This window comes from Callionymus lyra, chromosome 11, assembly GCF_982586985.1.
Source record: "Callionymus lyra chromosome 11, fCalLyr1.hap1.1, whole genome shotgun sequence".
NCBI lineage: Eukaryota > Metazoa > Chordata > Actinopteri > Syngnathiformes > Callionymidae > Callionymus > Callionymus lyra.
The window spans coordinates 28,059,971-28,083,276 of record NC_141828.1 but is presented as its reverse complement, the minus strand read 5'-3'; the positions used below and the strand labels follow the sequence as shown (position 1 = coordinate 28,083,276).

At 37.3% G+C, this 23,306-nt stretch overlaps 1 protein-coding gene across 5 annotated transcripts in view; it reads right to left on the bottom strand.

The window, feature by feature from the left end:
• Window positions 1-1,046: 1,046 nt before the first annotated feature.
• Window positions 1,047-23,306, bottom strand: part of pcnx2 (pecanex 2) — a 62,392-nt gene continuing 40,132 nt past the window's right edge. For 4 of the 5 annotated variants that reach the window (XM_087802998.1, XM_087803000.1, XM_087803001.1 and 1 more), the window contains 17 exons: window positions 21,425-21,602; window positions 20,149-20,257; window positions 19,923-20,052; window positions 15,975-16,033; window positions 15,092-15,307; window positions 14,786-15,039; window positions 12,644-12,877; window positions 12,425-12,528; window positions 11,323-11,467; window positions 10,213-10,443; window positions 9,528-9,685; window positions 9,324-9,440; window positions 3,944-4,122; window positions 3,715-3,881; window positions 3,525-3,599; window positions 2,749-2,928; window positions 1,047-1,255 (listed from right to left, as the gene is read on the bottom strand). In XM_087802998.1, coding sequence (XP_087659124.1) covers window positions 1,088-1,255; window positions 2,749-2,928; window positions 3,525-3,599; window positions 3,715-3,881; window positions 3,944-4,122; window positions 9,324-9,440; window positions 9,528-9,685; window positions 10,213-10,443; window positions 11,323-11,467; window positions 12,425-12,528; window positions 12,644-12,877; window positions 14,786-15,039; window positions 15,092-15,307; window positions 15,975-16,033; window positions 19,923-20,052; window positions 20,149-20,257; window positions 21,425-21,602 — 2,704 coding nt within the window. In that variant the 3' untranslated portion in view covers window positions 1,047-1,087. The remainder of the gene's footprint in view (window positions 1,256-2,748; window positions 2,929-3,524; window positions 3,600-3,714; window positions 3,882-3,943; window positions 4,123-9,323; window positions 9,441-9,527; window positions 9,686-10,212; window positions 10,444-11,322; window positions 11,468-12,424; window positions 12,529-12,643; window positions 12,878-14,785; window positions 15,040-15,091; window positions 15,308-15,974; window positions 16,034-19,922; window positions 20,053-20,148; window positions 20,258-21,424; window positions 21,603-23,306) is intronic. The other variant, XM_087802999.1, reaches the window with a different exon arrangement.

Sequence of the window (23,306 nt, the reverse complement as noted above, 5' to 3'; positions counted from 1 at the left end):
TTGTGTGGCCAGAATACATTTTTGAGGAAATAAAAAAATAAAAAAATAACATAACAGCTTTGGGGCACCAGGCGTATTGTCTTCCACCCCTCGACAAGGTCTCTGTCCGCCCGATAACACCTGTGCCCGGTTAGTTGAATGGCACAGTCAAGGGCGCTGTCGTTATGCCATGTTTCAACAAATACAGAAACACAACACTCACTCAGTCTTTGAAACTATTCATGCAAAATATAATCATACATTTACAAATATTTTAATTAAAATAAGTCTGTTATTCCAATATTTGTTAGGCCAGCAGAGACTGCTTTGCTGGGCCTCACGGCCCACCACTGGTATTAGTGCACAAGGCTTTGTAGTATTACTCTACTATGCTCAGTAGTATAACTCCGTAAGACAAAGTACTATTACTCTGCAATACTCCATAGTATTCCCGTGTCAGACTAAGTAGTATTACTACGTAATGCTAAGTAGTATTACTCAGTGAGACTAAGTAGTATTACTCTACGGGGCTCAGTAGTATTACTCAATGAGGTTTAGTAGTATTACTCGCAAGACGTTAAGTGGTATTACTCTGTGAGTAAGACTAATTAGTATAACTACACAGGCTCCATAGTATTACTCTGCAAGACCAAATCGTTAGTCAATAGTTTTTTTAAAATAAACTAATTTGAATTTAAATTACTCCTACGCCTCCCTGTGCTTGATGCACTTTATGGTGATAAATACATAAGCAGATGCTGCACATGATAGCTCTGCCTTTGAACTAATTCTGAACAGAGTCATTGCTATGTAAATTAATTTGTAAGTAACAGTATGTTGAAACAACATTATTATTATTTAAAAGCGAAATTACATATGTTTTGTGATGAAATTAGCAGTGTATGCTAACAACCTGAGACGCGACAAAAAGCTGAAAAATGTGTGTCTCCTTAATCAAAGTAAACTTAATCTTCAGACGTAAGTAAGAAAGTAAGTAGTAACGACAAGAGACCTTCATTTAAAAACCACTTTTACTTCAACAACCCAATCCCGGGTCGTGATTTCAGACGAGGAAGGAGCACATGCAGACTTGGTTCATTCATTTCTCTCATGTCTTCTTCTCATCGTTCTTCTGATCCGTCTCTCCTGTCGAGAGAGACGTGTCTTCTTCTTCCTGGGTCTTGTCGAGTTCTTGAGTACAGCCGCGGTCACATGACTGCGTGCCATCTTTTGCAGTGTATGATGCGTCCATACTTTCGTAGGCTTCTGACGTCCACTATGAAGAGACAAGAAAATAAGGTAAGATGAGTAGTTGTGTTACTTTCAGTGATGTTGTGACTTTGTCTCCTCGGTCCGAGGATCCACACGGTTGGGCGGCACCATCATTGCATACATAAGGTTAACAAACATCTGTATCTTATTGTGTTTGTATTGTCATTTTGTAGTATTGTTTTTTAGTAATGTTTAAATACGTTTGATGTTTCTGTTTGAACATGTTTCTAATAATGAAAAATATAATTTAATAAATATATTATATAAATATTATATTAATATCATATATATTAGACATTGTGTAAACACATACTGTGGTTGTTAAAATGTACAATTCTGTGGTAGCAGTTCAAGTGTGTTGCTGTATTATTTGTGATCAATTTCTCACAGCAGGTTTTTCTTTAAAGCTTTTCCATAATGAGTCATCGCACAGTGACGTCAATATTTCCTTTTTATCAGATAGTGATAGCGGAAATGTTGGTGAGCTTTAAAGAGCATTGACATTAAAATGTACTTACTCATGTGAACCTGAAACTCCGTCATGCCAGACAAAAATGTTTTACTAGTAGTATTTTCTGGGAGGTTTTTTAGATTATTTGGTTTCTTAAAAATAAGGTAAGATAAGGTAAAACTTTATTGATCCCTCAGAAATCTCCAGTCACTCAAAAACAGCCTGCTGTGTTCTCACAGTGTCAACATGCATCAGAAGTACTTTAAACTACATTTTATTTTTAGTTGAGTAAATACATTTGGATTTCTTGTGGGCCTCCAAAAATCGCTAGTAGGCAAGTTCGTTATGATGAGACACTTTAAATAAAATTGAACTGAAATAGTAGGGCCAGCCTTAGGCTTCTCTGCCTCAAGTTTGACAGCAAATTGCTGTCCTTAGAAAAAAAAAAATCTTCCACATTTATAGTGACATTTTTTTTATCTTTCTGTTCGTAACTTGTGGACTATTGATACTACTTTTGAATAGTGTGAGAAAATGTCGATCAACATTTTTGACAGTACTGTATTAATTTTCAAAAGCATTGTATCGTTTTTTTGGCTTTCAATCATCTTTGACTTTTTTTTAAATTATAGTTCTTTTATGGTTTCTATAAAATTAACCAATTCATTTTTTTTCATTGTTATTTGAAATTAACATGTCAATATTCATGGCGTTTGTTATTTGTTGTGTGTACAAAACGATGAAAAAAAATTAAATCTCAGGGATGACTGAGGACGAAAAGACACAGTGGACTTCAGCAGCTTTTAAAGCTGATGTTTGAACATATTGTTTTTTCAAAACAAATGAAAGCAGTTAAAGCTTCCTCAAGAGGTCTGGTCTGGTCTGTTAATTCTGCAACACCAGAGTCAATCGTATCGTTTTATCATGATACCTACAACACACCCTGTGGTACACCACACCATGCTTGGACCAATTGTTTTCATCAACAAATTTTGACTCAAAACATAAAAGTATATTAAAAAAATCTCGGCCACCTGGACTCATACCTGTGTGGCTCTGCTGGCCGAGCGGTGTGACGGGCCCATGACGATATTGACGCTGGACGAGGATTGTGTGTCAGTGGTGTTGCCTCCTTCTGCGGCAGACAGGCCGGAGATGACCAGTCCGCTGGAAAAGCTTCTCTTGCCGAACAGCAAGCTGAGCGTAGAGGAGGAGGAGGAGACCTGCTGGAGTAGCCTCAACTTTATAATGAAACCTTTCATCGATGAAAACTTCCAGGATATGATTCAAATGTATGAGAAGATCAAACAAATCTGAACCGTCAATAAATCAAGAGAAATAAAGTAAACATCGACATCAACACGGACATAAAACATTAGACTATGTACAGAAACTAAAACTTTATCGTTCAGTGCTTTAGCTGCTCTCAAATTTCCTCATGTGACACGTAAAACTATAAATGTCTGTAGGAAGTCTTAAATTTACAGGACAGTTTCAAGAGACACTGACATAAATGTGGGAGTGAATAGTACCATAAAAAAGTGAGACTATTCTTTCTTTTTTTCTTCAGCTGTGTTATCCGGGGTTTGTTTCTGTTTTTTTTTTGTTTTTATTTATTGTATTTTTTTGTTTTATTGTTTGCTCATCGATTTAACTCTTTATTCAACTTGAATTTGTGGAAAGTTATTGCATCCACAAAAATATACAAAAGTTTCTCTTGCTAATCAGCTAAAAACAGATTTCATTTCATCAGAATTCTTCTCCTGCTCTACCATGGGTCTACCCTGAGGCCTGAAATATTTCCCGTAATTGATTGTTGTACCTGGCTGGACCTAGGTTGATGTTGTGCTGCCTGGAGTTGAGAACTGATTCCACCTGTTCCCGAGAGTCGAGGAACCTGAGAAGATACAATCATGTTATGTGTGTGTGTGTGTGTGTGTGTGTGTGTGTGTGTGTGTGTGTGTGTGTGTGTGTGTGTGTGTGTGTGTGTGTGTGTGTGTGTGTGTACACACCTGTGAGAAGATGGAGGCGATGGAGGTGTTGAAGGACAGTTGACTGTTGGACAATCTGTGGACTAGGCCGTGATTGGAGCCTGAGTCCAGGATGGGTCCTGATTGGCTGCTGACTGGAGGTCGTTGACTCTGCGGCTGCACTGACCTGCTACGGTACTCTCTCCTTGCTAGACTCACATGAACCACACGTGTAAGAAACACATCTGTGTGTGTGTGTGAGTGTGTGTACCTGAGCTGTGGTGTCGGTGGCTGCGGGTGGTTCTGGTTCTGTGCTGGTACAGACTCAGACTGTTGGATGTGACGGACGAGGGACGGTTTTGACTCAGAGAAGAAGAACCTCCAGCTGCGCAATCCACGTCTTCCATGTTGACTCCACTGTTGCAGCTGGTCAAGTTGTCCTTACGTACCCTGATGGGCACACACACTCATTTCATCCTACAACTACTGATCTTTAGACTAGTAATAAATTATGAGACTCTTTTACTCTTAAATTTGAACTAGTAAGACTGTTGTACAACTAATTGTCAACTGAGCAGCTATGCCAGCAGATTAGCTAAGCTAACAGGGCAGTTATGCTAAAAGAGCAGATATGCTAACACAGAAGCTATGCTAACAAAGCAGTAATGCTAACAGAGCAACTATGCTAACAGAACAGCAATGCTAACAGAGCAGGTATGCTTAAAATCAGCTATGCTAAAAGAACAGATATGCTAACAAAGCATTCATGCTAACAGAGCAACTATGCTAAACAATCACCAATGCTAACCCAGCTTCTATGCTAACAGAGCAGCTATGCTATGCTATGATGCGTATCACGATACGATATATAATGATATATTGTGGTACTATAGGAACAAGGATATATTTGTAGTATTGTTGAGTACTTGTCTCTGGTGTTGCAGAATTTACAGGCAACATGACTCTTGATGAACATCATCTTTAAAAGCTGCTGTAGTCCACTGTATCTTCTCACCCAAGTCATTGCCCGTGTAAGTGTCATTTCGGTCCGCGCACTTCCTACATGATGACATCACACGCTGCAAATGCGAACGTCTCTTTAAAATCTTTTTTAAGAGTCAAAGATACGTCAACAGAATGATTGCATGGTACTATTTACGACTCATCAAACATTTGTATTAACAAAAAGACGATCTTTGCTAGCCATATCAATCCGTTCTTTAATTTCCTGGTCTGACGACACAGACTGATTGGCTGAAACTGTTTTGCTAATAATAACACACTCTTAAATGTACAATGCAATATAAACAGTTGAGTGACGAAAAAGATTACAAAAATAATTAGCTTTTTAACTTTTTTTTTAATAATCCCAATTTAATAACTCATTCTACCTGTCTGCAGTTATCACATCAGTAATCAAATTATATTATTTTCATTTAGAATGTTTTCTGATTTAACTTAATTATTTAATTTCTCAAGAACGGCAGCCTCTCCAGTAGCTCCGCAGCAATTAGCATTAGTTGAAAAGTAAGTAAAGTAAAGTTAGTGGTTATTTGTAAAGCGCCTTAACAATCAAAAACAATATACAGCTAAAATACATGCTTTAAAATGCCTAGACACATAAGACGAACACAGGAGTCCCAGAAAATCAGGGAAAAGCCTACACAAATAATAATGCCTTAAGGCCTATAAGTACCTCAGTGTGTTGCTGGAAAGTAAACTGGACTGGTCCTGCAAAACAATGTGTATGAGAAAGTTCAGAGTAGACTATACTTTTGAGTAGGCTCCGATCATTTAACATCTGTAGGAAACTCCTCTGCATGTTCTATTAGTCTGTGGTGGCCAGTGTCTTGTTTTATGCTGTGGTGTGTTGGGGTGGGAATGTGTCAGACAGGTTGATCAGGAGGGCTGGCTCTGTGGTTGGCATGAAGCTGGACTCACTGGTGACAGTTGCAGAGATCATTGGACAAACTACTGTCCATCATGGATGATGACGGTCATCCTCTGAACACTGTCATCAGTGAGCAGAGAAGCAGATGGAGTGCACAAATGCTCCTTCCCAGATGCAACACTAATAGTCTCAGGGACTCATTAATTTCTCATGCTATTAGGCCGTTTAATTCTGAGTTTGGGGGCAGGAGTGGAGTGAAAATACTTTGTATCCACACTGTCACACACATCAAAGGGAGGAATGTAGAGCAGACATGTGTATGTCCGATGACGTCAGAGTCCAGGCGAGCTGCAGCGTGTCTTCTTTTGACTAAGACACCAGAACAGAAACCTCTTCTCGATTTCTTGCGGAACTCACCCGGTATCCGACAGAGCAGCAGATATTCCAGAGAGTCCGTGTTGATGACAAACGGAGGAGGAAACGCTTGATCAAAACTGTCCCGTGTGTAAACGCCCTCCAACGACTTTCTGTTGCTAAACAGAGAGTCAGTGTTAAGTTAAGAGTGTGTTATTATTATTGGATAATTTTTTATTTCGAGATAAAAAAATATTCGGAATACTAGTATCTACAATGGAAGTGACGATCTTGTGAGTTCAGGGACATTATCATTGAAAGGAGAGACTGAAGTGACAAGTAGCGGGAGATTTATAACGAAAGACAATGAAAAGTAAGTAAACTTCTAATCTAATGTCACGCTCCGAGTGTCATAAATCATTGATGTTTACTGTATATTGTTTCATATTTTATTGGTCTCTTAGATTCTCTGTAATCATGTCAGGTTTAACTTGTACTTAATAAAGATCAAGTTGTTGACTTTTACTTTGTCTAATGTCTAAGAGGACGTTACGTTTTGTTTAATGTTGTTTTATTACAGTTTATAATATACGCATTTGTGCTTTCATTTGCACTTCTGCTTGATTTTCTTTGCCTTTTTTAAACTATATGGTTCACAACATCATTTAAATGCGTCACAATCATTACAAGTGTTATCTAGATTTTATTATTTAGCTTTTTTCCTCTACATTAGGTTGATACTTCAGGATGTGTAAATAATATTTTCTTTTATAACTTAACTGATATAACTGTATACATTGATTGTATTCAACCAGTATGAAAGTAGCATTTCCAGGAACAAATTGCCATTTAACTTTATGTCATGTTAAATATAATTGTCTTGCATGTCCTGTACTTTGAATTACTATCAAATGGTAGTTTATATTGACTTTTACCCATGCTTACAGATTTCATGGAAGGAACTGTTTACCAACATCTTCAAAAACTGTTCACTACGTTAACAGTTTACTACCAACATCAGCAACAGCTATTGGAGTTGAAATGCTACAAGTTTTGATTCACCGCAACAACATGGAAGTCTGACAAGTCCTCTGTGATGGAATTGTGCTTTAGAGAAGTACATCACACTGAAGGACATAGTTGTTCTTTAAAACCTCCTCTGCTATTTGATGAAACATTTGGTTGTTAAAACGTAAACATTGCCATAATGACAAAATAACTGACCAATTCAATCCAAGTTGTTTGTAAATTACTTTCTATAATCTGTTACAAAGCAATATTATGTAAACAAAATAAACTCAGATGCTCTTGATTCTCTTTTATGTATAAATATAAAAATAGAAATGAGCCAAAGTTGCACAACCATCTTCTGAATTGCTGACAAGTGTAAACATTCAGTGTTTTTTGACTTCATCCTCTTTGACATCTTTTTCTTTGGATTGTAGGACTGTGTTGAAGCTTGAATTGTAATGGAGGAAGTGACTTATCAAATATGGGTCATTTGTTCAGTCTTCTCATGAGTATAGGGAGGAACTCTTTCTTCAGGCCACCAGTCCAGACCTTCCTCCAACCTACCAGCTGAGATCTTGACAAGGAGGTCAAAATGTCCTCTATTTGAAGTGTATATTACTAATGTAATATTCAGGCTATAATATGACCTATTGAAAAAAAGAATGCACTAAACTTTATAAAAAAAATCATATGACAGTTGGGTGCAGTTGTTTTGGTAGCATTAGCCTAATAATAGCCACATTAAGTACATAAAAGCCGTACACGTCTGATAAAACCTGATGGAAACACGGAGAAGCACACAGAACAATATAGTATAAACAATATACCGTATATATTGATTATTTATGACACTCGGAGCATGACATTAGATGAAGTTTACTTACTTTTCATTGTCTTTCGTTCTAAATCTTCCACTACTTGTCGCTTAAGTCCCTTGGTGTTCCAACAATAAAGTCCCCGAACTGACATGTGCATCACTTCCGTTGTAGATAGATAAAAAAATATCTTGAGATTTTTTTTATCTATGTCACCTCCGTAAGACGAATGACAGTTAAGTATTATATTTTATGTGACCCAATATAGTTCTTTATTTTCGGAAGTTGTTTTATTTATTTATTATTATAGTGTGTTAATATGAATACATGTGATATGGAAGAATTGTGTTCTTGTACACACTGATTATGTACAGTATGTTTATGTCTGCTTACAGTAATTGTAGTATTATTGTAATAATCTAACAACAACACAATCCAACAATTTAATTTATTGTTTTGAACGATTAATGTTGTTTTAAAAAAAGTATTTTAGATTGTGTTTAAATATAAATAAAATAAAATATTATCATTGTTATTGACAGTACTTACACCGGGATCCCATTCTTACTTTAGCTGCGTAGGATGTAATGACCGCTGACATCTGGAGGCCATAGGTTTAATTGCAACAATTCAAACAATTCAATTAACAAACACATAGAATGTTTGAATTTTATTTTTAAATTTTGAAACAAATCAAATTATTTAATTTTACACACACCTAAAATAAATCTTTTTATTTTGAAACCTATAATTAAATAAATTATACAATGCTCAATACGTAATTGTGAAAAAAATATTGTGATTATTTAACTGCATCAATATTTTCTTACACCTCTAATAATTTTTTTTTTTTTTTAGGGTTAGTTAGAGGGTTAACTAGGCAGTATAACACTAACTAATCATTTATCTCCCATGAATCCCTTGACTGATTAAAGCAGCTTTGCGATTGTAAGTCGAGCGACGCCAGTGGACTAAAGTGGTAGTGTTTAGTCCAACAGTAGACCACATTTCCCATGAGCACTCGCCAAACGTCGTAAATGTCCAGGTTTGCAGCTGTTGGACGATTTTGTGTTTCTAGACTTCCATTGGCTGAATAAAGGATGGCTATCAATAATGTAATGATTAAGATTGTGGATAATGAATTATGACATGCGATATGAAGGCTTTGTAAATAATATAACATTACTAACTTTAATAACTTTTTTTTGTACCATAATTCGCCCTCCCACCCCCCTAAAAAACCCAGCGCAATATGTAGCATGTTCACACCATCCCCAAGAACTTTAAGAGTGAAAAACAAATCACACAAAAAACCTCAAGTCAAGGTATGAGTCATTCAACTAGTTTTAAGTTGATGTCTCATCACAAGTTTCTGTAGTACAAAAATATTAAGGTACCAAAAACTACCCAGAGGTGCTTTAAGATTTAACAACTGTTTGAGGATCATATATTTCAATTATTTTAGGAATGTTCCAAAAGACAGTACATGTCACCTCTGACCTCATCATGAATTAAAAACTAATTTTTTCATTCAAGTAGGATCTCGACTGTTGAAGTGAAAACGTTTCCTGGACTCTGACCGTAACCATTTGGAGCACAGCCACGAGCGGATGGCGTCCAGACTCAGGGCTCCTCCGCCGATGCTGCTCAGCATCCGGTGAGTTCCTGCGTATGACGTGGTCAGTGGAGACACGTACCTGAGCGACGGTGAAGGTCATGTTACACACAGCTTTATGATGAAAGTCATGTAAGACACAGCTTGATGATGAAGGTCATGGACGTACATGGGGTATCCCAGTGGCTGGTCGCACGACGAATTCACCATGTTCCTCAGCGCCTGCTTGGAGTTCTGGATGCTGCCGCGTTCGGGGTTCCGGTTCCGTAAGAAGATCAGTTCCTGCTGCTGACCTGCCCAGAGACCTCGAACACACTCTTTATTGATCTGTAAGTTAAAAAATATTTACATGTCTGTCATCAAAATACATCTGAAAACACATGAACGTTTGATTTAGGCTTGATAAATATTGTTACTGTTATTATTAATTAATTATCAATAACGTTTATCTATCTATCTACCTTAAAGTTGTCATCCTAAACATTTTCAAACAAAAAGGAAAAATCCAAGTTTCACAATTTTAAACGTTAAATTGAACAATTCAATATTCTAATAACACTGCTTTTCTTCAATATAAATGTTTATGAACTAATTGAAAAAAAAAATTGAGGAAAATACAATTGCTGTTTTTTTTTTTACAATTTTTGTTTTTATGTGGTCAATTACTTTTAATTAACTCTTAAAATCTTACCAGTATACATACAACATACAATTTTTTGTCTTTTTCATAAAAAACATATTTTAATATGAACAATGAAGTTCAAAAGTCTTACAAATAAAAAAACAGTCATAATGATAATATAAATTGAAATATTAAGAATGAAGTATTGAGTCCATGACTCAAGCTCATCTACCTTGATGACCTTGAAGCTCAGGTGTCTCTTGTACAACATGATGATCTTGTATTCGTCAGTTCCGTCGTCGATCATGTGCCGCAGCGTCAGCAGCGTTTCTCGACTGGACAGAACCGCCTTCCTCCAGGCCGGGTCGCTCTCGTGGCAGATGACTAGGCTGCCGCAGTAGTTGGTGATGGCTTCATACAACATGGAGACTTCCTCAGTCTCCTCCAGACAAGTGAAGTGATCCTGCAGAGAAAATGTCAGCAGCAGGGAAATGAGGAAGATAAAATATATATACATACATACATATATACATATATATATATATACAGAATATTAAAAATATAATTTTATGGGGGCAAGATGTTTTATATATGTATACACACACGCACATCACCTAAATCAGTCAGACTGTTGTGTACTTTTTCAAAGCACAATGTGTGCTGAATAATGAATGTTAAGGTTTAGACAGGTTAATATCTGATTTTTTTTTTAAATTGAATAAAGAAATGAAGAATATAAATATTAAATGTATAATTGTATGTCATTGTATGTTACATCGACTAAAGAGTAATACTACAGAGCCTCCTGAAGAGTAATACTACATAAACTCTAGGGGTTTATTTCATTGGGATCATTTTTTTAAACTGTATTTTTACTATATTATACTCTGAAAAAGCAAAAAGTTGGGTCTAATTAAATGTATTACTGCATGTTTTTGCTTATAATTGTATGAGGTTGGTTAAGTTCATTAAAAAATAATGATTGAAATTCTATTTTTTTCCAAAATACATTAGAATTAAACCTAACTTTTTTTCCACTCTACTTAAAGGCTTATTTATAATTCTATGTCATCTACTTTATTACTGCAAAATTTGAGAAAATCAAGTAAAAAATATAAATAATGTATTGTTCATTTATAAAATAAATGTATATAAATGTTTTGGGTTTTTGTTTATCAAACGTATCCAGACCCAGAAGTTTTGAACACAAACTGAAGGTTTGACATGATGATCCGAAGCACTCTTTGAACAAACCATTTCATCCTGAACTAAAAATCCCATCAGATTACTTTCCCTGCATCTTCAGCAGCGACCATGACCAGAGATGAGGTGTAAAGTTCACCTGGTGTAACTTGAGGCTCATCCTGACAGCAGGAGCAACAACTTTCTGCAGCAGGTCCAAGTCTGCAAACACCCACTCATCTTTGTTGGCGATCCGGAAGTCTCCTTTGAACAGAGTGTTGAATCCGTACAGAAACGACTCCAGGCTTCAATATTGAGACACAAAAAAAGATCAGAATCACAGTTTGTCAGACAAGGTCAAAGATAAAAGACTTGTGTTACAAATGTGTTTTATTTAAAATAGTAATTTTATAAAAAATAAAAAAAATCTTTCATTTTGTTAGTTTCTGTATTTTGTTTGTGTTATATTATTGTATTTATTTGTGAATTTGTATTTCAATAATTTATTTTATTTTTGTGCCATATTTCCATTTAAGTTTCGGAAACATTATTTTCCAGTGTTTTAACGGAACTTCCACTCGCCTTAACGGTTCATTGAAATCTGTGAATAGTTACACAAAGAGTCATAAAGTTTTATTGTTGGAGTTATCTTGTTCATCCTTCTGTTAAATTAGTAATATATTGTCAATACCGTCTTGTAATGTTGTGTGAGTGTTTTAAATGCTATATGTTCTCCACTTGTCTGAAAGAACAATGTATTTATGTGTTTTGTTACACATGTTTAGTTTATCATTCCATGTATTTATTTTCGTAATCATTTAAATTGTTTATGAGTGTGTAGGGAGATCATTTGGACCAGTCTGTCTGGACGAAAGTTTATTCTTTTTTTAATATTTTTCTAGGCATGATTTAAGCCTTTTCTAAATATTGTCAATAGTTTTTGACTCTGTTTAGTTTTGTCCTGTAGATGGTGCTGTTTTTATGTATAAGGAGAAAGTACATTTGTAATATTTATTTTTTTATATTTTGAACTTCCGCTTCCTTTGATCGGCCTGTTTGAACGTGAGCTCTTTCAAAGTTGTTTGGTATTATTTTGTTTTACATTAAATTTAAAAGACTACACATGTGTTTTTAAATGAATGATTTGAATAAGACTATCAAACTAATTTTGAAATTTAATTTCAATGTTGAATTTTAATATACTTCCTGTAAGTGCCTGTACATGATTATTAATTTACTTTTTATCACAGTCGTCTTCATACCTGTTTGACATGTTGTGTGACGCAGTACCCAGGGATCTCCTGCCCAACACGGACAGGGCATAAGAAAGAGTGACCAGTTGAGAGTCTTCGTCACACTCCACAGTCTGATAAACCAAGAAAACATCCAAATAAAGAGTCTTTATAAAAAAGAATGCATGCCCGCATATCAAGGTGGTAAATGAGTGAAAGTAAAAAGTAAAATCTTGATCTTAGCTTTACCATCTCCATCTTCCCGGCACAGTACTGGATCCACTCCAGGTAAACGTTACAGAAGCTGGCCCTGGTCACACCTTGGAGACAGTGGACGTAGTCCTCATCAATCTTCACACTGAACACTTGAGGGTCACGCTCGATGTGGTGCCACTTGGTGTAGGACTGAAGTGCCTCCTGGATGGACTCGTCCTTCAGCCATGAACTTAGTTTTGGCGAGTGAAGCAGATAATAGATGATGCTCTGAATAAAAGAGATTTTTATTTGAAGGATAGAAGATTCAACAAATTAAACTGAATGTTTGAAAATTAAATTAAATTCAAACATTCAATATTTTTTAATTGTTTTTTTTGATCAAATCATATTTTATTTCTATTGTGATTTATGTTTCAATAAAGTGTGTTAAATAATCAGATTTTTTTAAATGTATTCTAAATTAACCTGCAATTATTCAAGACCAGTATTTACAATTTAAACTCAACTTAAGATAAGATTTATAATCACCCATCTTGAGCTGGAGAGTACAGAGAAAAAAAAAATCTTACACAAAAAACACAACTTATGCATGGTTACAGAACACGACATGTCATCTCAAGATTCAAGGTTTGTGACCTTTTTAAATGTCTTATTGTGATTAAGAGAATAAAAGATTTAGGTATTAGTCTCAATAAAAGACACTGTTTTGAGGAATAACTTTAAAAAAAGAAGAGGGTATCGTGTTGTTTTCTTTCTAAATACTGTGGCGGGCAATGTGGCTTGCTGTGGAGAGAGTGGACAAACTTCTTTCACTTTCCGGCTCTCATTGATGAGATGCTGTCTTTCCTGGGCTCGAGGACGATGTTTTCATCTTCCCACACATATCCTTGCGTTCAGGATAGTTGGAAGAGGCTGTGGTACAGGACTGTGGTCCTACTCTTCTTTATGACGTTTCCACTGGCCGCCCCTGTCCAGTTGTGCCGGTTGCTTCTGTCAGGTTTTTGACGTAGTTCACTTGCCTTAGCATCCAGGTGTTCGGGCGTCAGTAAAGCTAGTGTCGTCCAAGTTTGCCTTCTCAAAGAGGTTAAGGAGTGGGCAGCCGCTTGTGTCGTCTGTCAGCGCACAAAGGTTCATCTCCATACCATGGCGCCCCTCGAGCCGTTTTCTATTCCAGCAAGGGTGTTTTGATCATGTGCATGCTGACCTGGTGGGACCTTTACCATCTTCACAGGGTTTTACACACCTGCCCACAATGGTGGATCGTACTACTAGGTGACCAGTGGCGGTTGTCCTCCACAAGATCTGTGAACATGGCTCGGGCGTTTCTTGCAGTTTGCGACTCACTCGATTTGGTTCACCGTCTGATATAACATCTGACAGAGTTTCGCAGTTCATTTCAGAATTATGGTTGGCGTTTGCAAGGTCTCTGGGCACACAGGTTCATTGTACTACAGCCTATCATCCTCAGGCTTACGTTTGTGCTTTTTCACCAGTCGCTTAAGGCTTCTTTGCATGCTGCACTTAAAGATGCAAATTGGGTTGATTGTTTGTCTTGGGTCATGCTCAGGTTGCTGTATGGCGGGCACTGTGGGTTGGGTTCTCTCACCTAGTGTATCAGGGAAGGTGGTTTGTCACGTCAGTCTATTTATTTCATGTGTAGAGCAATTGGACCTCTCTCTGTTCCAGTGCACAGTTCAATAAAGACTCTAGATGTACCTTGTATCTGTGTCCCTCGTCTTGCCACAAGACATTATATATATTCTCACATTATTGACACCAGAGTTTAATTTGAATCATATACTACCATAATATAACTACCAGTTGTTAGAATAGAAGACAAGTTTGACATTGTATCTTGTTAAAAAGTGAAGGTGAGCTTGGTTTGCTCAATCAGCTAAACAAACTGGGCGCACCTTCACTGGGAACCATAACCCAAACCCATGTTTCAAAGTTGGTTCTGTAAAAATATCCCGGGCCCCGTAGGAGTGAGGAATAAGATAAATTTAATAAAATAATTCAATGCTTAAAATAACATGTCAATTAAGTTTCAAAATTTGAAATGTTCATTAATTAATTATTCTGATGGCACTGATCTACTAACATAGTTGATATTAGTTGAATTAAAAAAATGTAATAATATATAAATGTAAGATACATAATAATAAGAAGAATGACCTTCAGGTAGTAGGTGATCAGCAGCTTGCGCAGGTCATACACCTGCAGCATTGTGGCGGCATTGTTCTCACTGATGCTGTATCCTTCCAGCAGGTACTTGGTGGCTGTCACCTCCCAGGCCAGCCAGCGCAGGTTAAAAGCAGCGTTGCAGGACAGCATGTGAGGAAGGTTTCCGGGTTCACAGCAGCAGCAGCCATCATCCTCCTCCACGCCCTCCGTGATGGCCTCCACCTCCCTCTGCTGGCAGTAGGTCCCTGCAGCATCATCGGGTCAAGCCTGCACCAGGAGACGCTAGACAAGCCTCACCTCTGAACTCTAGGCCTCGCAGCTGGAAGGTCACCAGCCCGTTCCCGATCTCGATGAGGTGCACAAGAGCGTTGAGGTAGTCCGAGGCCAGGATGAAGCAGTCGCCGGCGCTGAAGTTGCCCCAACGACCCAACATCAGGTCGCCACAGAGTGAGTCCTGCAGTGAGCGTGTCAGGTACTCGTAGAAGATGGAGTTCAGGTTGTTGTCGTCGCATCCTGACGAGAAAATCACACAATCTTTTTTTCAATATTATTTATTAGGAGTTGCATTATCTGTATTACTTTAATAACAGTAATTTACACAAGAAAATATGAATACAGTTATTTATATATAATTAGCAATATTTTATACTGTATTGATATTCAACAGCACCGAATAAATGTATTAATCTGATTTAATTATATTTTTCTAAATCATATTTAATTTTTATCATACTTCTCTTATTTTTACAGTAAACATGCAAATATTAACATAAAATATTGATTATTTAAACTCAACCTAAGATCAAACAAGATAAACCATTGCATGTACCTTGAATTGGAGTGATACATTTGATAAAATCAAATTACATTTTCTGAGGTCAGAAACACTAGAGGTGAAAGAAAATATCGATCCGCTTTAATACCGCAATATATATTTCTTTCAAGTTAGTATATAAGCAAGACTATTTTTGTATAGAATTTATTGAATATTGTATTAAAAAATCTTTAAGTGATTTTTTGGAAACCACATTTAAAAAAATAAAATCAATGTTTTAAAATTTGAAATGTTAATTATTCAATATTTTGATGTGGTTGAAATACAACATATTTTTTGAATGTTTCATCTTAAACATCATCTCTGGAGGTGAACTTTGAGTGAAGATCAGCCAAGGTTGTTCACCTGTCTCCTTGTCCACCTGAGAAACCAGTCGGCTGTTGGAGTTGTCGATGCGTTTGGTGCTGAGAAAACAATTTCATGCAAACATAAAAAAACACATCAAAGAAGTAAACACAACAATATACAGGTTTTTTGCATAAGACTTAAAATCCACTATGTTGCAAAGTAACTTTAAAACAGAAATGTTCTTGAAATATTGGCTCAAAGAACAGATGATGAGATTTTGGTGGTGCAAAATTATATTGTGTGTGTTCTGCAAGCAATTTCTAGAACCTCCTTGTTGGATTTTTTTTTTTTTTTTTTAAATGGAAGGTAATTTTGATATTTCCATTAGGAGACATTTTGTTAAATATAAAGGGTAGGTAAAGGTTTGTGTTCATTTATTTTTTATTTTATTTTCAAAATACCAAAATTATCGACAGTTTTTATTGTAACCCATTTATTTAAAATGTATTTATTTATTTATCAAAACATTTTTACATTTTAATCCATTACATAATTACACTATATGTCCGTCTAATATACATATATATTGGCAATTTGTTTTACTGTGTGTTTATATATATATGTCTATTTTTTTTTAATATGTATATATAATTTTATATGTTTGAAATTATTTTTGTTTCTATTTATATGGATTTTCTTTTTTATGCTAGGAAATCAAAGAATAACATAATAATAATAAAGAATGAAAGAATAATCCTGTGGCCATTAGACTGTTGAATGAAATATAACTTGAGCTATGTAATATTCAAAACATTATGTATTTATTGTATTTATAACATATTGCACTATTTTTAACTTATCAATATTTATATTTATACTTTTTTATATACATTCACTCTGCTGTGTTTTTTAACGGTTGCCAAGCAACGAAATTTCGTTGCCAGTTTCACTGCTGTGTTTTTCTGTGCAATGACAATAAATGAAACTGTAGTCTAAAGTCAAATAAAAACATATTAAGGTTGTGATGTTCCTCAGTTTGATATTTGGAAGTTTTATTTTAGCACGTCCTAAAATAACTCACTTAAAAATGGTTATTTTCAGATCATTTCATTGTTTTCTTTTTCTTTACTATCAGTCACCCCAAGTTAGAAGTTCTTATAACAGAGGTTCTACGAATGCGGCAATGGCCTCTTCAGACTGTCACTATGGGTTACCTCTCGAGGCTCGTGAAGCTATCTACACGTGTAGAGGGCCTCGCACGCATTCGTATAACCTCAGTTATTAGATGTCATAATTTGGGGTTTCTACTTCATGCGTGCTTAAGCCCTCTACAGGCTGTCGCTATGGGTTTATTCCTTGTGAAGTATGGGGATAAATATACTCCCAGAAGACTGCTCTTGAAGAAGCGCGGCTGTCAGCGCCCAGCACCCCACAGGTAGGAACGCAACGCGTTCATGTTACCTCTGTGCTCAGCACTGCATGAGACAGGGAACCTGAAGTCATGTCAAGGAGATTATGTTTGGCGAACGTCAAGGAGGAAGACCAAGAGGCAGCAACTCAAATGTCTTTGGCTGATACTCCTCTCAAGAGAACCGAAGAGGCTGCAACGCTTCAAGTCGAATGGCCTTTCAACCCGGTTGGCGGCTAGCCACCTGCTTCATAAGTGAGCACCACCTGACTTGAACCAGTGTAAGAGACGTTGAGATGACAATGGTTTTCCCACTTGATCCGCCCCAAACCAAGCAGTAATCTGTCTTTTTCTGACATCCTTCACCCTCCTCAAATAGCATTGGGAACAAATTCAGCGTGCCTTCCGATGGTACAGGGCCATTCATAACTGAGGAATGGGCCATGGCCTTCCGCCACCAGTGTGTCGCTGGAGCCTCCGGGACCACTAAGATCAGTCTTAGAGCGTGAAGCCTCAATCTCTGGAGGAACGGGAGGAGGAGGTACTGTGGTGGGAAAGCTTAGAGAAGACAGCCTGGCCAGACTGGATGTGCCAAGGCGTCTTCCCCATGGAGGGTTGTCTGTTTGACACAGGGAGAACCACTGTGGAGCCTGAAAATTCGCCCTGCTTGCAAATGCAGATAACACCCACTTGTTGTGACGCACACGCCTGTCCGCTATCACGTTGCATATCCAAGGTATGTGACGCGCCGTAAGTGACTAAGAGATTATTGTCTTCCTAGGACCACAGAGATCTGGTCACATTGTGGAATGCAGGGGACCTGACACCTTCCTGCCAGTTTTGCAAAGAAGACAGCATTTAGATTGTCTGAGTAAACCATAAAATGTTTGTGTGTCAGTTTTGAAGTGAAGTATTTCAACACCTCGTAGATGGCCATCAGTTCCAGCAGGTTGATATGGAGGGCTACGTCGCCGCTCCAACAACAGTGTTCCAGAAACACACGTTTTGGAGAGCTTGGGTGAGGAGAGACAACAAGGTGTATTTGTCTCGAACAGGGTCCAGTCTGAGATGACTGAACCATCTCTGCAGCCTTCTCATATTCAACAGACACCACAGCTGCCACCATCACCTCCTATCTCTGAAGAAGCATCCAAGACGTTTCCATGACGATGGTCTGGACTCATTCTGCCAAAAGACAGGCCACTCCTGAGCGGGAGTCGATTGAAACTCCAAGATACACCAGAACCCCTGTCTTCTTTGGAACCAGGAAGTACGGGAAGTAGAATCCGGTCTTGCTGTGACGTCATCGGCCCACCCACATGACTCCCTCCTCGAGGAGAAATTGCCCCCGAAAGGGTCTCCGATCATGGCTCACAAATTGTGGACCTGGATTGCTGGGGTCGTCTTCCATATTATGATCTGTGCCGGCCCCCACGTCCCCACTTCCATGTGGAAGACTCAGATCTTCCACATGGTCGCAGATGGTCTTGGGGGATTTCCGAGTATCTTTTCGTTGCTTCACTCCGGACCACTTGATCTGCCATCTTTGGCCCAAAACAGGGTTGCCTCTAATGTTGGGGCATCGAGTATGTTGTCTGCGAATCTGCTTCAGCTATCGATGACAAGCTTAACCAAATGTGTCTCTGACCCACCTGGGCTGTAGAGTGAAGCCATCCTCCCAGCAGAGCTAAGCCCTGGGACTCGCACAGCATGACGGCCATCACGTCCTTCACCTCCTTGAACTCCTTGTGCGAGATGTCCCTGGTCTTTTCGTAGGCCAGACTATCAATTGCGTCCGCACCGACTCCAATGCGGGCCGCCGCCGAGGAGAAAAGCCGGAGAAGGATGTCCATCAGGTACAGGCTGGGTGGAATCACCTCTTCCTCTTCGTTGTCATCCCTGACACACCGGCCAGGAGCGTTGAAGAGGCACACCGGATAAGCCTCATAGCAGCGGCGATCCTCCTTTTCCCTGTACTTGTGGCACGCTTCCTTGCTGAGAGATGGGCCCTCATCTGGTCTACGGCTGCTTGCAGACAAGAACACTTCATTTTCGAGCTCTGTCGGCTGCCGGAAGCGCGAGGTAAGCAGTACACTCATTGCTGGAATGATAGGCGCCCAAGCACACAAACACGGCTTGTGTTAATCATAGGCCGCCAGGGTCGCGTTACAGACCAGGCATGTACTTGACAAACTACATGTTAACGTTTGCAGAGTTCCTTGTCCTGACGAGCAGTGCATGTAACCTTTGTCAATCACTGAGAGAGAATACAGGCTTGTTAAAGGGAAGTGAGGCCTTTTATAGAGGCAGCCTACTGCCCCCTGCTGGTTGGGGAGTGCATCGATTCTCTTCAGACAGAGCCTGAAGAGGTAACCCATAGTGACAGCCTGTAGAGGTCGTAAGCACACATTAAGTACAATTTATGTTTTCTATACAGTGGGAGGAAATCATAGTACCTGGAGGTCAGCAAAAGTAAACAAAAAAGGGAATGCAATGTAGTTTTCACATTAAAAAAATAAATTATACCTAATTGTATATTATTTTTTTTATTTTATACACACTTTATATAAAGTAAGTATGATTTGTTTTTCAGTTACTTGTAGTTTCTCTCCCAGAACTTGATAGGCCGTGGATACGAGGAGATGAAGATGGCACTGCCGAGAAAAGGAGCCAGAGGAGTGTAGAAGACGGTGGTGAGGACAGTCTGGAGCAGAAGCATGGCCGAGTCTGAACACACACGGGTCAGGAAAACACACAACAACAACCCTTGTGGACACACAGGTCAGGAAAATACACAACAACAATACAACGGGCAAAGGATACGAGGGATAGCAAAGGGCTGAGCGAAGGCATGGAAAGCGCTTCCCCAGGCGATCTGCCAGGGAGCGATGTAGACGAGGATGAAGTGAAGCTTCAGCAGCAGCTCTCGCATCTGAACTCACACAAACACACACATATATAATATATCTTTATATATATGTAATTATTTTTCAAAAAATAAAATAAAATGCTAAAACATAAAAATGAAGTTACGCTGTGACATCGCACATTTTTTTTTACTGTGTAGTATTTCCTTTAAAATACATTTCCGTTCAATGTAAAAAAAAAAAAAAAGTCTTTAAGTGTTTCCCTTCAAAATAGGACAGATTTAAAAAAAAAAGAAAAGTCCTCAAACAAAAAATTAAAAGACCTTAATTATTTTAATAAAACTGATATCAAAAAGATGTGCTCCCCACACCCAACTTTGCTCACAAATAAAAAAAATGTATGTAACATTCAAATGATTAGTTTTATATTCAAAACCTAGATTAATTAACATATTATTTTTGGAACAATTATTGTTATTATTGTTATTATTATTTGTATTAATAAATATCATTAGTAGTATTTTAATGATATTAAGTGGTAAGAATTAATAGTGAGTATTGAATATTGATAACGTTGAAATATTTAATTAAAAAAAAAAATCTTTCATTGAAATTATTTTTTTATCTAAGCAAAATATATATTTGTGTTTTATTATTAAATTAAGAAATATAATATCGTCAAAATTAAGGATTTTTACTGATAAAGTTAAATATCCTCATAAAAAAATTTTTTTTACTTTGTTACATCTTTTACATTCAATATAAAAATGTTGGGATAAAAGTGACAAGAGACAAATCCAGACTACAAAATAAGAAATTGTTTTCTCAATGATTGGCATTATTATATCAAACTCGATGTGTCAAATGTTTGAATTCTATAAATGTTTACATATTTAACATTTAAATAAAGAAATGATTGAATGTATTATTGAAAAAATAATTAAATGCTTGAAAAAACAACATTTCAAAAAAGCATTTTAATTTCAAACATTTGAAATGTTATAGTAAATCAATATTCTGATGAAAAAAGACTTTAAACTGCAGTCATTGAAGAAAAAAACAAACTATAATATCCTTTAAAAGTGCAACAAGATGACATTGTAACATTTTAAAATATCCATCAAGCACAATCTCAAAAATCTGGATTAGATTCACAGAAGGCATTGAACCTAAGAATCTCACGTGACAACGATTCAATTGGATTTCCTTGAATAAAAAGTATATTTCCTGACCTTGTGGAAGAGGATGGACATGATGAAGAAGTCCAGCAGGAAGCTCTCGGAGGCGCTTGGACAGTCGTAGTGGAAGAAGACCAGGGTGAAGAGCAGCGTGAGGAACTGGAAGCTCGGGTCACAGAAGGAGGAGCGCAGGAGTTTCAAACCGGCAACTGTCGTGAGCAGGACGTCACAGCTGGAGGACGAATGTTCGGTTAAGATTTCAGAAGTAAATAAAACTGATACTAAAATATTGATTTGTTAAATTTAACATTTCAAATGTTATATATATATATATTTTTTTAATTCTTAATAATTTGAAATCAATATGTACATGTTGGTATAATAGAATCACCTGACAATACCAACAGAGTAATGAGCTACTTAATTAGACTTTTAGCCAATAGGATGGACGTCTTCACAGACTCGTCTGCACCTTGTAATGTATTAATTTTGAAAACATTAAAATAGAAAAAACATATTATTATTATTAAAATAAAAAATTAAAAAATGTATTCAATTTTTTTGATTGAAAAAAATCAATATTCTGTCACTGATCAACGCAACACAGTCTTGCTCCCATCTTGTAATATATCAACATTTACATTTTTATATTGGCCACCAGCACCTCTCTCTCTTGGTGCATTTTAGTGACCCGTTGGGCAGCACATCAGCGGCCTGTTCTCACCAATTATTTTGGAAATTAATGGGATAAGTTAAGTTCCTCAACAGGCTTCGTCTCCTCATCCAGGTGAAGATGATGAGAATGGGTGTGGCCGATCTGGGAGGGGAGATGACCTCCCAAGCAGTTCAATGAGAAGGGTACTTCATTTTATGTGACTCATTGTACTGTCCGAAGTTTTGAATGTTGTAATAGAGATTCTGTTATTCTTTGATACATTATTACCGCTGATTCCAGGGGAACATTTTCTTAGCAATCTGCAACTAATTATAATCTTGAAGAAACTTTACATGTAAAAATATTTTAAAATGAATTTAGATGTAAAAAGAATTAAGACAAAAAGTCTGTGTCAAATGATCCAAAAGTGGTTTTGAGAGAATTTTTCAAAACATCCGGAAGCTATTGAAAAAAAATGCTAATATTTTCTGTAAAAGTTCATTAAAACAATTTAAATGTTCATGAATTAAATCAAAGGGTGTATTTGTGCATCTGAGTGAGAGGTTGTCATTATTTCTGTCATGTTGGGCTCTAAGTGTAAAATAATAACTAGACTTTATCTTCCAGAAATGGACTTGGGTCATTTTTTCTACTCGGACATCAGAGCTGAAATTTGAATATGTTATACTAGACTCCATTTTGAGCTGAACCGTGGTTATTTGTTGTTGCTATAAACTTCTTGTGCTCCGTGGTACCATGGACGCTGACGCTTGATATATAAGCCATTATTGTTTGAAGCTGATAGAGCTGATACTTTTGGAGCTTCTACATGTTCCATCCATACACATGTTTTTTCTAGAAGTGATCGGATAATGGAGATGGAGTCATGGGTGGTCATATTACCGCTGTGTGAGAAATTTGGTCTATATAGAGTGAACACCTAGAGAGCCAGACTCGTACTGCTTATCTAGAAGTCCTCAGGCTTCAGTAGTCAACTGATAAACACATGCTCCAATCCTCCCAAGCATAACATGATCCAAAATGACATAAAGTAACCATCAGAGTCCATCTGCATGATTTTGCAGCAGGGACGAGCCTATTTACTGGCACTGGCAACTACCAGGTTTCTATGGAATGGGCGGAAACATGCCACCGGAAGTGCCAGTAAAGCTATGAGAAAAACTGGAAGATTACCAGAAGATTCAAAGGTGCCACCACGCCCCCTCAGGGATCTGAGGCATCTTTCCCTCCAATACTAGTAAACATTTCACTGATCACTGG